At 40.1% G+C, this 14,702-nt stretch overlaps 1 protein-coding gene across 4 annotated transcripts in view; it reads right to left on the bottom strand.

The window, feature by feature from the left end:
* The window catches only part of ROCK1 (Rho associated coiled-coil containing protein kinase 1), a 146,229-nt gene extending 137,138 nt beyond the window's left edge, over positions 1-9,091 (bottom strand). For all 4 annotated transcript variants that reach the window (XM_025886886.2, XM_025886888.2, XM_025886887.2 and 1 more), the window contains exon 1: positions 8,960-9,091. In XM_025886886.2, coding sequence (XP_025742671.1) covers positions 8,960-9,052 — 93 coding nt within the window. In that variant the 5' untranslated portion in view covers positions 9,053-9,091. The remainder of the gene's footprint in view (positions 1-8,959) is intronic.
* Positions 9,092-14,702: the final 5,611 nt, after the last annotated feature.

Here is a 14,702-nt window from a genome sequence, read left to right as displayed (position 1 = left end):
TGATGTGAGGCAAAAGAAAACACAATCTATGACTAAAAATTTTTAATTAAATCAAGCTTTTAGATCTAACTACCAAATTACAGGAAATATGGAAGATAGAGGAGCAAATTAAATGATTTCACAAGGAGGGCGCCTGGGGGGCTCAGCTGGTTAAGCGACTGCCTTCGGCTCAGGTCATGATCCCGGAGTCCTGGGATCGAGTCCCACATCAGGGTCCCGGCTCAGCGGGGAGCCTGCTTCTCCCTCTGACCTTCTCCCCTCTCATGCTGTTTCTCTCTCTCTCAAATAAATAAATAAAATCTTTAAAAATAAATAAATAAATGATTTCACAAGGAAACAACAACAAAAATCCAGAATGTGAAACACTGTACAGTACCAACGACCTAGTTTTTTCAACAAGACAATGTGAGGGTAAATAAGATACAGGGAGAAGACTGCACTATACTAAAAAGAGACTTAAAAGACCTTACAAACAAAAGCAACACATAGACTTTGTCTGGATCCAGATTCTAAAAAAGCAACTGTAAAAAACACATTGTTTTATACACTAGGTAAATATGAATAAAACAGGGAATTAATGGTACCAAGAAGCTTTTAATTTTGTTAGACATGATAATGGCCATGGTGGTAATGAAGAAAATGTGCTCTGGTTTTTTTTAGAGATACTTACTGAAGTATGTAGGGGTGAAATGATAATATCTGGAATTTACTTTAAAATATTTTGGCAAGAGGGACGCCTGGGTGGCTCAGTCGGTTAAGTAGCTCCTTCAGCTCAGGTCATGATCCCGGGGTCCTGGGATAGAGCCCCCGCATCGGGCTCCCTGCTCAGCGGAGAGCCTGCTTCTCCCTCTCCCTCTTCCTGCCCCTCTGCCTACTTGTGCTCTCTATCTGTCTGTCAAATAAATAAATAAAATCTTTAAAAAATAAAATATTTTGGCAAGAAAAAGGGTGATGGATGAAGCAAGTATGATAAAATTCTGAAATTTGCAGAATCTGGGTAATGGGGGTTCACTATACTATTTTCCCTACTTCTGTGTATGTCTGAAATTTTTCATTTACAAAATTATCAAACAAAACAAAAATAAGAATCCCAACTCATGCAGAATCCTAGGAGTCATCCCAAAAAATTCTGATTTTGTTTGTCTGGGCATGGGCCCAGATTCCATTTTTAACAAGTCCTCAAGTGAATCTGATACAGAGAATCTACAGACACATAGCTGAAAATTATACACTTAGACTACTTTACCACAAGTCTTTAAATATATCCCAAACCTTAAAGGAAAGCCATGATCATATCTCTTACCTCCCGTTCGAGCCTTACCTCACTCCTATCTGCTCAAAATTTACCCTTTTCCTGAGACTACCAATTCTACAAAAGCAAGACCCCTGTTTGTACTCAGCATGGTATCCCCAGTGCCTATCAGAGTCACCAGTACACACCAAATAAACATTTGTTGAATGAATAACAGCAAAGAGAAAAAGGAAGAGTTAAATGAGGTCCACTATTTCAAAACGAGTTCCTCTCAGATAAAATTTCAATTCCTTTCCAAAAGTCAATTTGGAGTATGGAATAAAGACTATAAAATGGGAATAAAAGAGTAAAATAAAAATAAACTAGGAATAAAGAGGGGGCACAGGTTATGTGCCTCTCACCCTCTGAGACATCAACTTTGGACATTAATTTGAACATCTAATGTCCCACTAGCTGTTTAGAAACTACCATGAAAATGTATCCTATATTTCACAATCCCAAACAGGGAGACCAGGTGTATTAGAGAAGTAAACTACATGTATACATTTTAATGGATATGCAAATGAGTAACTCAACTACTGCCTCCTGTGCTCAAAAAGTGCAAACCTTTACACTTACGGACACAAGTCACAAATGCAAAAATAAAAAAGTGCCAAGTATAACAATTAACAATTAGTTTAGGATGATCTTCCAAGGCTATACAGAACTAGTTCCAAAAACAGTACTTACCAAAGATGGTTCCTATTCTTATATCTCTACCCCAACACCATTTAACTTTTAAATTCTATTAAGTAATGAATCAATTACACAACTTTTTAAGTTTTTACAGAAGTGTAATAAACAAAGATTCACAGAATTTTCAGAGACACAATGGACATCAACTATATGGCCCAACTCTTCATTTTACAAATGGGGAAACTGAAGCCCAGATAAGAAAAAAGATTTACTTGATCACAGAGAGAAATTAACAGCAAAACAAGTTTATGCCAATGCTCTCAATTTTCAATCCAGAGGTTTTTGTTTTGTTTTGTTTTACTATACCATGCAAATGGCATGTTTCAAAAAATATTTTCCGTTGTGAAATGCAGCACTGTTTATCTTGTACACACGAGTGTGGCACACATTAGCTATGCTCTGTACTTAAACTAAATGGATGTACCTCTTTTTTAGTAAGGATAGGAATGGGGAAGTAGAGCTAATTGACTATCTTCAGCAACAGAACTCCATATGTAGTATTTACTGACATGTGGGGTTTTTGGCTAAATATGAAAACAGAATCTCTTGTTTTTACCATATATACACATAAAACTTACAATTATGAAATAAAACTAAACTGTAAAGTTATGCAAAAACTAATCTAAAACTGAGAATTTACTCTTTGTTCATTACAAATTTTTTTATGTGGTTCCTTCTAGATTAAAACATTTCTGACTCAAGAGATTAATGAATGGCCCAATTCATGTCTCAGCTGTTACTCTGAGCCACATCTCTATACACCCACAGGGTACTTTTAGTGTAAGAGGGCCTATTTACAGAACACATACTGAAAGTACAAAAGATACAGACACAGGACAAGATAACAACTAAATGTCCGCAAACCAGCTCCCAAATGCCTTTCTTATAAATCCCTGGCACAAAGTACGTATGTTATAAATCATGACTAAATAGTCTCCAAAAGTCCCTCCCCATTCTACTCAATCCCATCTAAATGTCTCCGTTTTTAGTTACAACTGGTTCGGACAATTCAGTAAAATACAGCTGGAATTTGAATTTACGGGCATGGCTTGAGGTGCCATCATTATTCTGCACTTACAGAAGATAATAAATATCAACCTCCAGCCTAAATGGTGACTAGCATATAACAGGAATACTATAAATATGACAAAGATAATAATTACCAATTAACAAATGCTTACTAAATGCCATATGCTGTGATAATTGCTTTGTCTATATTATTTAATCCTTACAACAATCTAGTACTATTATCCCCTCACTTTTCTGAAGATGAAATAAACTGACAGGTTAAAATAACTCACCTAAAATCATCTAGCAAGTACATGGCAGAGCCTACATTTGAATCCAAGTTTAGAGCCTAGACAAAGATTCACTGAATGAATAAGTGAAATAATGTTTTTTAAAAAAATTCTTGCAACATAGTTTCATCAAAACAGTCTGGTCCAAACTAACCAGATATGCAATTGATACTGGTAACACCCATTAACTCATAAATTATGAACATTGGCAGGCATACGGCTTTAGGCTCAAAGATTTAATGACTTCAGGTCTTTTCATTTCACTAATATAACCCCAAATGTGATCAATTCAACTAGTAGGATACCCAGAGGGATTACACAGTAATAATCTTGAATCGGGAACACTAGCCAAAATCTGCTGAAATAACCCAACATGTGGCCCAGCATTGTTAAAGTTCACAACAAAAATTCCAGGTGAGTGACAGGGAGAACAGTGGTGTCAATGACAAGGAAGTATATGGAAGAAAGCTCATTTTAGAATATGAGAAATTTAAGTGATAACATGACATCTGAGTACAGATGCCTAGTGAGCAGTCAGATATTTAGGATTTTGTTTTTAAGATTTTACTTATTTATTTGTCAGAGAGAGAGAGAGAGAGAGAGAGAGGGGGAGAGGAGAGGGAGAGAATAAGCAGGGTGACCGGAAGGCAGAGGGAGAAGCAGGCTCCCCGCTGAGCAAGGAGCCTAATGCAGGACTCTATCCCAGGACCCTAGGATCAGGACCTGAGCCAAAGGCAGATGCATCCTGATATTTAGGACTGAAAACCAGAAAAAAAGGCTAAAAAATAAAGACTTGGATATCATGGACATAGAGATGACAGTAGTTGAAGGTGTAAAAATGGATGAATTTTCAAGAGAGTAAATAAAAAGGTAAGTACCAAGTACAAGACCAAAGATTGAGACTGAGAGAAAAAGTCAGCAATGAAAAGATGGGAAAGCACTGGGTTAAGAAGTCCAAGAAAAGAAAATCTAAAGGAAGAAAAACTAAAAAAACAGAACACCTGAAACTTTATTTACATATGTTTCCTACATTCTGAAAAACTGACTAATGAAAAATGATAGTTAACAAATATGTACAAAGGCGACAGCAATGTTAGAACTCAGTTATGCACTTTTCAACTAATATTGGTTCCCTTCTTCCCTCCATTTTACCCACTACTGCTACACCTCCACCAGCTACACAAAAACTAGAAAAAAAGGTTATGCTCTTAACTGGCATCCTGAAGCACTATGCTAAACAAGCTAAAGGCAAGACAGCTATTTTTTTTTTAAAGATTTCATTTATTTATTTGTCAGAGAGAGTGCACAAGCAAGGGGAGTGGCAGGCAGAGGGAGAAGCAGGCTCCCCGCTGAGCTAGGAGCCCGAGGTGGGACTCGATCCCAGGACCCTGAGATCACAACCTGAGCCAAAGGCAGATGCTTAACCGACTGAGCCACCCAGGCGTCCCAAGACAGCTATACTTTCAAGAAATGTATGTCACCCTTCAAGACAAATATATACCTAATGCTCCCACCCAACTACCTTTGTTTTTTTTTTTTTTAAGATTTTATTTATTTATTTGAGAGACAGATAGTGACAGAGATAGCCAGAGAGAGCACAAGCTGGGAGGAGAGGGGGAAGTAGGCTCCCACTGAGCAGGGAACCCAACGTGGGGCTTGATCTCAGGACTGCAGGATCATGACCTGAGCCAAAGGCAGACTCTTAACCGACAGAGCCACCTACGCACCCGTTTTTCTTTTTTAATTTACAAATCATATGCATTTTTTCCTCTGGAAATTTAGACTTAAACTCTAGAGCTTATTGTTTTCAGAGGTACTCAAAACTACTGAGAAATTGTTAATAAGTCCCAGATAAAATAATTTTAATCTTAAAATAAAGGTAGGGAAAAGGAAAACAGCTCCTGATAATCACTATAAACTATAACATAGACAGTAAGGGAACCATTAAGACACTGGAAAGAACGTGACTTACAGAAAACCAAGGTTGAGTGATTTGGATGATCTAGAAAATAAGTGAATAGTTACCATATTATCTGCAGACTATTTTAGCATTTATATTTGCAATATGAAAAATAGACTTATCTAGTTCTTAAAACAAATTATATGAGAAAAGGTTGGATAGCCACTTACCAGGGCTTCTTCCAGCTACATTATTTTATAACTACTAAAACTCCTCATTAGGAGCTCAACACAAAAGGCTGTTTTGTGGGTTGGATTGTTTAGAAAAGATCTGCCAGTGGAGTCATGATCTCAGGGTCATGAGATCGAGCCCTACCTCAGGTTCCACGCTCAGCAAGGAACCCACTTGAGATTCTCTCTCTACCTCCCTCCGTTTGCCCCTCCCGCTGCTCACAAGTTCTCCTTCTCTCTCTCAAACAAATAAATAAAATCTTTAAAAAAGAGAGAAATCTGTCAGCAGACTCTTCTGAAACCAAAAGTTTTGGGAACTTTCATTTCTGAAGAGTAGATCTACTCAAGTAAATGCAGAACAAACAAACTTTATTTCTTGATATCACACACACACACACACACACACACACACACACACACACACATCCAGAAGGTGAGTGTTGCACATGGCACATTAATAGATATTCAATAAGTATCAATTAAATAAATCAACAATGGCCAAAATAATAAAGAAAGGCAACCAACTTAAAAGAGGTATCATCCCTACAAGAGATGTCCAAAGTCCAGATAGGAAAGAGTAAGAACAGACTCACTGAAAAAAAAGTTACCTGATAGGTCATTCTGAATGGTAGAATGAATGAATACTTAACGATGAACATAAAATACCATGCAAAGAAAAATCAGGCTAGAAACTACAAAACTGAAAAAAGGATTTGTCTCCAAAGAAAAAATTCAATCTTTATCAAGTTCAGATTAATATGGTAATAAAATTTGAACAGCTATCAATAAACAATTACGAAACCAAATACAAAAGAGGGTCAAGACTATAAGACTACATATAAGGGGGGAGAAATCTTGACTATTTTTCGAAATGTTCTTTCCCAAGTCTTAGGCTCCAAGATACCTGGCTGTCCTAACTCTGAAAAGGCCCTGATTGCCGACTTTCTTGACTCTTCCTCTTTGTTCAACTTTCATCTTTTACCCTTTATCGTTTTATCAGTTTCAACTTGCATGTCTGTGCAAATGATTTCCAAATTGTCATCTTTAATTATGAGCTCAGTTTCCTACCTCCAATAGTCTACAGGTCATTTCTTTGTGGTTGTCCCACCACTATCCTTTGAAACACAACCTGAAATCGAACTTATCTGTTGCCTATTCTTCCCAAGAGATTTCCAAACCTGACTTTGCTTGTTTTCAACAGTCTCCCTATAACCTAGCCTCAAATTTTTTAGCATCATCTATTTTCTCTCACTTTGGTTCCCCCTTCTCCCCAACCCTGCCAATCAAGTGCCATCAATTCTTCCTTTCCCATTATAATGCCCCAATTTGGGGCTTCAATAATTTCTGCACTATTAATTTGTTAAATCCCCAATCTCTTCTTACACACTCCACCCTGCATACAACTACCAGATTCATCTTCATTCATCCGGCACAGTCTTGTTTACAGATATTTAATAGCCACAACATACTGAAGAAAATCTAAACTCTATAGCCCAGCAATCAAATCCTCCACATTCTAGCCCCAATCTATGTTTCCAACTTTATCCTGTTCCCCAAACATGTCACAGCCAATCACATCCTCTATTCATGTTATCCTCTACTCCTCTGAATGTCCTCTATCTAAATCCTATCCACTCATCATAAGCATACTCTGGCCCTCTTAACACACTCTTCATTTCAATAACCAAGAGCATGTATCACCTACACCAATTATTTGAAATCTATCACACATTTTTTTTCAGTCTGTAAAGTGTTCTGCTTTGTTTCTGTGTATAAATGTGAGATTAGGTGTTGTTTTCCTAAATAGATCAGACTTTCAAGTAAAGAGTCTCCATGCCTTATATTTCTTTGTTATCTTCCACATTTCAACAAATCTGTGAAGTTCCCACCAATGAAACTAAGGCAAGAGGCTATACAACTTAAAAAAAAAAAAAAAAAAAAGCTACTAAACCCTCCCTATACCACTGCTTCATGGAACTAGGAGATCAAAAATCAAAACAGAATAAAAAGTAACAAATTCTTAGTAGAAAGATGTGTTCAAATTCTTTCCCATTCTCTCATTCAATAAAATGTTTTAAATTGTATTAAGCATCCACCATCCTTGCTGTTTCTCAATATGAAGAGCATCCATAATTTGGTGAGACATTTCAAATAACACAACCCACAAGACTCTCCTTTCACAGTCAAGGATGCTAAAAGTAATTCTGAAAGCTTTGGGGAGAAATTTTCTGGTAAAACAGTACACATTTAAAAATATACACAGATGGGGCGCCTGGGTGGCTCAGTTGGTTAAGCGACTGCCTTCTGCTCAGGTCATGATCCTGGAGTCCCGGGATCCAGTCCCGCATCCGGCTCCCTGCTCGGCGGGGACTCTGCTTCTCCCTCTGGCCCTCCCCCCTCTCATGTGCTCTCTCTCTCAAATAAATAAAATCTTAAAAAAAAAAATAAAAATATACACACAGATATTTAGAGTAACTAAAATGCATGTTAATTTTAAATGATCTACATGATTTTCCTGATTCAACATGAGATTTTTAAATATTACCTCTCTTAATGGCATTATTTTGTTCACTTAATCCCAAATATTGTATACATCTAACATTAATTCTCTGAGGAGGCTGTAAATAACTATTCATATACATACTCCCTGTAACTTTAGAGATTATACAGTTTTGTTTGGACTAAAATAGAATTATTATATAACTTTTAGTTGTTCAGTAAAGTAAAAGGAGAAACTTGTTTATAGAGTTTGCAACTATTAGTATCAGGGAAAACAGACAAAACTTAAAAACTAATTATTTACAGATAACTGTAACCAATGAAAGATTTTTAAGAATTTGGCCTTTCATTTCATAAAACTTCTTCAGAATGTTTTAAAAAGTGACAATAGTAAGCACACCAGCACCAAAAACGGCAGTTATGATAAAGTATCTGTGTGCTACTTCTGTAATCAACAATACTGTAAAAGAGTTAATGTGATGACCTATCAGTTATCTTAGGTCTTTACACTTAACAGTCCAGCAACAAGTTCCCCTACACTCAATCACCTATGACATTTTGGCTCAAAAATCACTTTCTCAATATCGATTCTCCATTGTCACTTCCAAGTCTAAAAACTAAACCCTCAGGAGCTAAATCGCTCTAAGGAAAGTAGTCTTTCCAGTATTACTGTCAAACCGATCAAAAAGATTATTATTACTACGATCGTCATTCAACAAACTATACATGCAGAAATAACTGACGTGATAACTTTTTATGTGATGCCGGCAATAGAGGTTTCTAAGTATCTTTTGTATAATGATGAACTGAGCCAGAGCTAAAAGTTCAGAGAGTAGTTAGTACAGGGCCAATCCAAAGATAAATAAGGCCACGGCATGAGATTTTAGTAGTGCTCCAAAAACCCTTCAGGAGAAAGAGCAGATTTTGGTGTTTTCCAAGATTATGTACACCTGAAACTTTCTTTTGCAAATAACTAGACTGAAAGCAAGAGGAAAGCAAATACACATAGAACCCCAGACAAGCAAAAGACAACAGCGCTACTCACCAGCAAACAATCTGAATTCACTTCCGATTTCGGATCCCGCAGCAGGTTGTCGATTTTTTCAAACCGAGTCTCAAAACTGTCCCCAGTCGACATGTTGCTGCTACTGTGACAATACCCTCGTACCAGCACCAGCAGCGGAAAGCAATTTCAACCAACTTCCTCCGGCGGTGGGTTCGCGGCCGCGGGGCGGAGAAGCCGGAACCTCAGGGTCACCAGGTGCGCCCGGTTCCCCCTCCTCCCCCTCACTGAGGGGATCTCCACTTTCCAGACCCCCGGCCGGGGGCAACGGCGACCCACAGCCGCTCCGACGCCCAAAGTCGCATCCCACCCGGCAGCCCCTCACGACAGCCGACAGCGCTGTCGCCACCAGCCTCGTTGCTCCGGCGAGGTGCTTCAGCCTAGCGGGCCCCAGCCGCCTTCGCCATGGAGGGTTCCCCGTCCCGAGATGGGCAGGAGGTGGGAGAAAAAGAGAAGCAGGGTGGAGACTGCTCCGGGCAGCAGGGGAGGGAGAAGAGGAAAGGCGAAAGCGAAGGGCGGGTGCGGAGCTGTGCCAGCTGCCGCCGCCGCTTGGGCCACGGGCCCGACCCGTTCCGCTCAGAGGCACTGTAGGCGGTCTAGCCCCGCATCCCCGGCTTCCTTGGCGCGGCCCGACGCACCGATCCGACTCTGCCAAGAGCTGGTCCCCGCGGGATAGCCTCACTCTCCCATTTTGTCCCGTCGCTACTGGGGTGCTGCCGCGCTGTCCGGCGGGGCAGGGCGAGGTCGGTGCCCGATGAAGACTTAGAAAAGGCTGGAGAGCGGGCGGTGAGGAGGACGAGAGTCGGGTCCCGGCGGCTGCTGATGGGGGAGCTTCTGGGAGGGGCTGCGTCCCCTGCTCGGGAGAGGGCGAGTCGCGGCGGCGAATGCCTGGGGGGTGGGGCGAGGGGGGCCGTGAGGGACTAATATGTCCGCCTTCCTGTTCAAACAAACGGAGACCGCCGGGACGGACTGCGCATGCGGGGCGCGGCCGCTCGGAAGGAGAATCGGTCCCGCGCCGCGCGCGCGCGCGCGCACACGCCGGCGCCTCCGCAGGGCTGGGCTGGGCCGGGTCGGGCCGGGCCGGGCGGGGCGGAAGGCGGGGCGCGCACGGGGCCTCGCCGGCGGACGGGAAGGGCTGGTAGCTGGGAGGAGGCGACGGGGTGCGGCAGGCGGCACCGCCCTCGCCCCTGCTGGCTGTGAGGAGCCAAGCAGATCTCTGGAGCTGGAGCGGAGGTCGGGGCGGGTTTGGCGAGGGGGCGGTGAATAGGGGCGCGGAGCTTTTTCTGTCTCTGGTCGCTTCCTAAGTAGCTGCCTCAACTCTGCTTCCTCTGGGCTGCAATCGTCCGGAGCCTTCTGACCAGAAAGAAAGGGTGCTTGTTATTGTTATTTTGCAAATAGGTTCTTTTCTAGGCAAGATGCCTTTTTGCCAGCAGGCAGCAGCATTTTAGCACCAGCGGAGTTTAGTTTTCAGTAGTACTTCATCGTCGGCCCTCCGGGAACGCCACAATGTTTAAACCGTCTGCGATTCCATGGGAAAATTACGAAGCAATGCAGTACTCAACTCTCCTAAGCCGAGCGTGTGTGTCAGGGGAGCACTAAAATATTGATTCCGGAAGATATAGTCCATAGAAATCAAGTTCAATTTGTTTAAAAAAAACAATATTTTTAAGTTACTCATACTAGTTCTTCCACACCATTATCACTCCAATTGTAGTTCTCTTCTTGATGTGTGATCCTGCCCGTTTCGATTTCAGAAAGCTCTGAAACGTAAAATTGTGATTTTAACAGAACCAATGTAGAATATGAAAATTATGGGCATTTCCTCTTAAGCCAATTGCTTCATTGACTGTGGTGTGAGAGGGTGAAAGACTTGTTACTCAATCTGCTGATAATGTTCTTCACTGCTGTCAGCGGGAAATCTACCTTTATTTCTAATCCATCTTCAGTTTTGCTCATAGGTCAAGTTAAAGATTGCTAGAGGGGCGCCTGGGTGGCTCAGTTGGTTAAGCGACTGCCTTCGGCTCAGGTCATGATCCTGGAGTCCCAGGATCAAGTCCCGCAGCGGGCTCCCGGCTCGGCAGGGAGTCTGCTTCTCCCTCTGACCTTACCCCTTCTCATGCACTCTCTCTCTTTCTCTCTCTCAAATAAATAAATAAAATCTTAAAAAAAATAAAAAAATAAAGATTGCTAGAAATAGAAAACGTGGATGTGTTTCCCCACACTGGAAAATGCTACGGATGAACCAATTGTCTTCCAATGTAAAAAACATTGCGCTGCGTCTACTACATGGTGTGAGTCAGAGGTTAGGAAAATGTTATATTGTTTGAAAAATGTCTCTTCTATTTTCACTTTATTATATACAAGAAATATTTAGATACAAAAACCACTGTATAAATCAGGATAGGAAGTAAGTCTTCACAAAAATCATAACAAAGATGACAACTAGACAAAATTCAGGTATTTTATTAAATGCTTTTGCAGTGACTTTTCTTGGCTCCAGTATTTTAAGCTGGTCATGTGAATTAAATTTATTTTTAAGCATAGGGCTTAAAATAAATCTGGCAGTTGCCCTAAAGTAAATTTCCTAAACTCTGCTTGTCCTTTTTTATTACCATTTTTAGGTATTCTTCAGAATTTTGTTGTTTCTCAGAGAACTGTGAGCATTATGTTGCTTTCCATTGGACACATATGAAAAAGTGCAGGTAGCTAAGACAATACATGAGTGGCACTGATAAATATAAGTGGAATTGAAAACCAGTCTGGCAAAGCTACTGGAAATATATGTGAGGCCTATATATTTTAATTTTTTATAAGGTTGATCTGATGATTGTAACCCCCAACTAGTTGTCTTTTACCATAAGATAGATGGACTCTATATCAATTTTTTTTAAAATGAAGAAGTCCTCACCTGTCATAAGGTGGAATCATATGACATTAAAGTTCCTTTGCAACTTTTAAATTCTATTGTCTAGTTATGGCTAATCTCTTCAACAGCATTGTGGATATTTGGGATCACACTTAAAGTATATATTAAAATTCTAAGTGCAATTGCAAAATACTGATTTGTATAAATAAGAATATAATATTAATTATACATACTGAGCATTTACCATATGCTAGGCATTATTGTATGCATTTTATACATAGAATCCAATTAAAACTTCAAAAGAATTCTGCTATGATTATACCTACATCATAGATGGGGAAACTGAGGTGCAGAAAGATATGTTACTTGTTCAAGGTCATGACAGATCCAGATTGGAACAGTCAGACTCCAGAGTCCCCATTCTTAACAGCTGAGTATGCTAACGCTATCCAATCCTAGTACAATAAGTATATCACAACTGTATTATTTACATTAGCACAGATTTAAATGATTCTATGTAAAAGAAGGAATTATAAAATTTGCGATGTGATCAGTATGATTATAGTTCCTAGGGAAAGATGTGAAATGATTTTAGCAAGGTTCAGAATAAAAAGAACCTTGACAATGTTCAGAAACAGTGGCTTTACTAGAGGTTTCCAAACACTGGGTCCAAGAACCAGTGGTACTCCTTAGTGGAGTTTTCCTGACCTGCATCAAAATGGGAATAAAGATATATTATTACATGTTTTCATAAAGTAAGCAGTTCTAATTTAAGACTGTCTTTCAGTCTGAAATTCTCTTTACTACTTTTTTAAAAAATTAAATGTACTTTCGTTTTAGAAGCAAGAGTAATAGTAAATGGAATAGTTTTTAATGTTCTTACTTGGAAATTTAAAACTTAGAGTTAGCAACTCTATGCAAATACATAGATTAAGTTAGTTATATCTTAATTTTTCTGGTTTTGGGAATTCAAACATCTGGAAACATTTAATTTAGATGAGACTCATGCTAGGACCCAATGAAGAGACTGCAGTGCTGAAAGAATTTGAATGAGGCATATTTGGGAAAGATCATGGAAAAATAAGAAAGATTTGGGTGTAGACTTATGAATAGTGAAAGACAATTAAGTTCAGCATTCCTAAGCATTTGGTTATTTGGTAGGAAATAGACTCAGTATAATGTTTATGGAATTTCTTTCATAAACATTGATGTGGTAGCTAGCTTCCAAAGATGGCCCCCAGTGAACCACGTCTCCCAGTATGCATGGCCTCCTGGAGTTCCCTCCTACACTGAATCTAGGCTGGGGCCCTGTGAGCTGTTCTAACCAATAGAATGTAGCAAAAATGGCGCTATTCCAGTATCGGGCCCAACTTTGACAGTTTGCCTGGCAACCAACAGTTTAGTGCTCTGGGATATCCAACTAAACTGAGGTCACCATGGTGTGAGGAAACCCACGCTTACTAACCGCAGGAAGAGATCACATGGAGGACAACAGAGGAATCCTGAGAACAGAGACTCCAGACTTATGACCCAAGTCAAGCCATTCCAGCAGACCCTAGCCATCTGAAATGCCCAGATGATGCCACATGGAACAGAAACAAGCTAATCCCTCCAAGCACTGCCCACACAGTAGAATCATGAAGAAATAACAAAGTGATCGCTACTTTGAGCCACTAAGTTTTGGGGTAGTTTCTCAGCGATAAATAACCCAAACAGCTGGATTTCAGGAAAAGAATCATTTATAAATATGTATATAGATATATATTGGAAGTACCTTTTATTTTTTTTTTTTAAGATTTTATTTATTTATTTGACAGAGAGAGACACAGCGAGAGAGGGAACACAAGCAGGAGGAGTGGGAGAGGGAGAAGCCGGCTTCTCGCGGAGCAGGGAGCCCAATGCGCGGCTCTATCCCAGGACCCTGGATCATGACCGGAGCCGAAGGCAGACACTTAACAACTGAGCCACCCAGGCGCCCCTTGGGAGTACCTTTTAGGCTTTCTGGTATTACCCACTATATAAAGAAGCTGTCCATAATGGAGTGTTGTAAAAGAATGACAAATTAATTCATGTTTACTGTCTTCAACAAAACCTTTATTCAAAAGAAATGTAAAAGCTTTTTAAATAAATTAAGGAATGCTTCCAGATTTTAAAAAGTATTATGAAGGGGCGCCTGGGTGGCTCAGTTGGTTAAGCGACTGCCTTCGGCTCAGGTCATGATCCCGGAGACCCGGGATCGAGTCCCACATGGGGCTCCCTGCTTGGCAGAGAGTCTGCTCCTCCCTCTGACCCTCTTCCCTCTCGTGCTCTCTATCTCTCATTCTCTCTCTCTCAAATAAATAAATAAAATCTTTAAAAAAAAAAGTATTATGAAGTTATACTCCCATATAAACACATTTTTAGGGCACCTGGATGGCTCACTCAGTTAAGCGTCTGCCTTCAGCTCAGGTCATGATCCCAGGGTCCTGGGATTGAGCCCCACATCAAGCTCCCTGCTCAGCGGGGATTCTGCTTCTCCCTTTCCCTCTGTGCCACCCCCCCATACTCTCTCCCTCACTTGCTCTTTCTCTCAAGTAAATAAGTAAAATCTTTTTAAAAAATAAAATTAAATTAAAAAAACACATTTTTACCTGTACTTTTATATTTTCTCAATTTAGTGCATAATCATGTCTCTTCTGTCTAAAAAATATACTAAAAATTCAGGTACACACTGTAAATTGCATATCAATTGTAATTCAGTACCATAAAGTACATGTAATTTCAAAAATGCATACCATAAATGTGTTAAGAATGTGATGTGGCTAAGTTCCTATAGAAACTTTAGCTAGAAAAAGCGAGCAGGAGGCGGAAGGAGGGAAG

This window comes from Callorhinus ursinus, unplaced genomic scaffold, assembly GCF_003265705.2.
Source record: "Callorhinus ursinus isolate GAN/ISIS: 27379988/994484 unplaced genomic scaffold, GSC_fseal_2.0 scaffold11, whole genome shotgun sequence".
In the NCBI taxonomy this organism is placed as follows: domain Eukaryota; kingdom Metazoa; phylum Chordata; class Mammalia; order Carnivora; family Otariidae; genus Callorhinus; species Callorhinus ursinus.
Note: the sequence above shows the minus strand (reverse complement) of the source record. Positions and strands in the feature narration are given on the sequence as shown.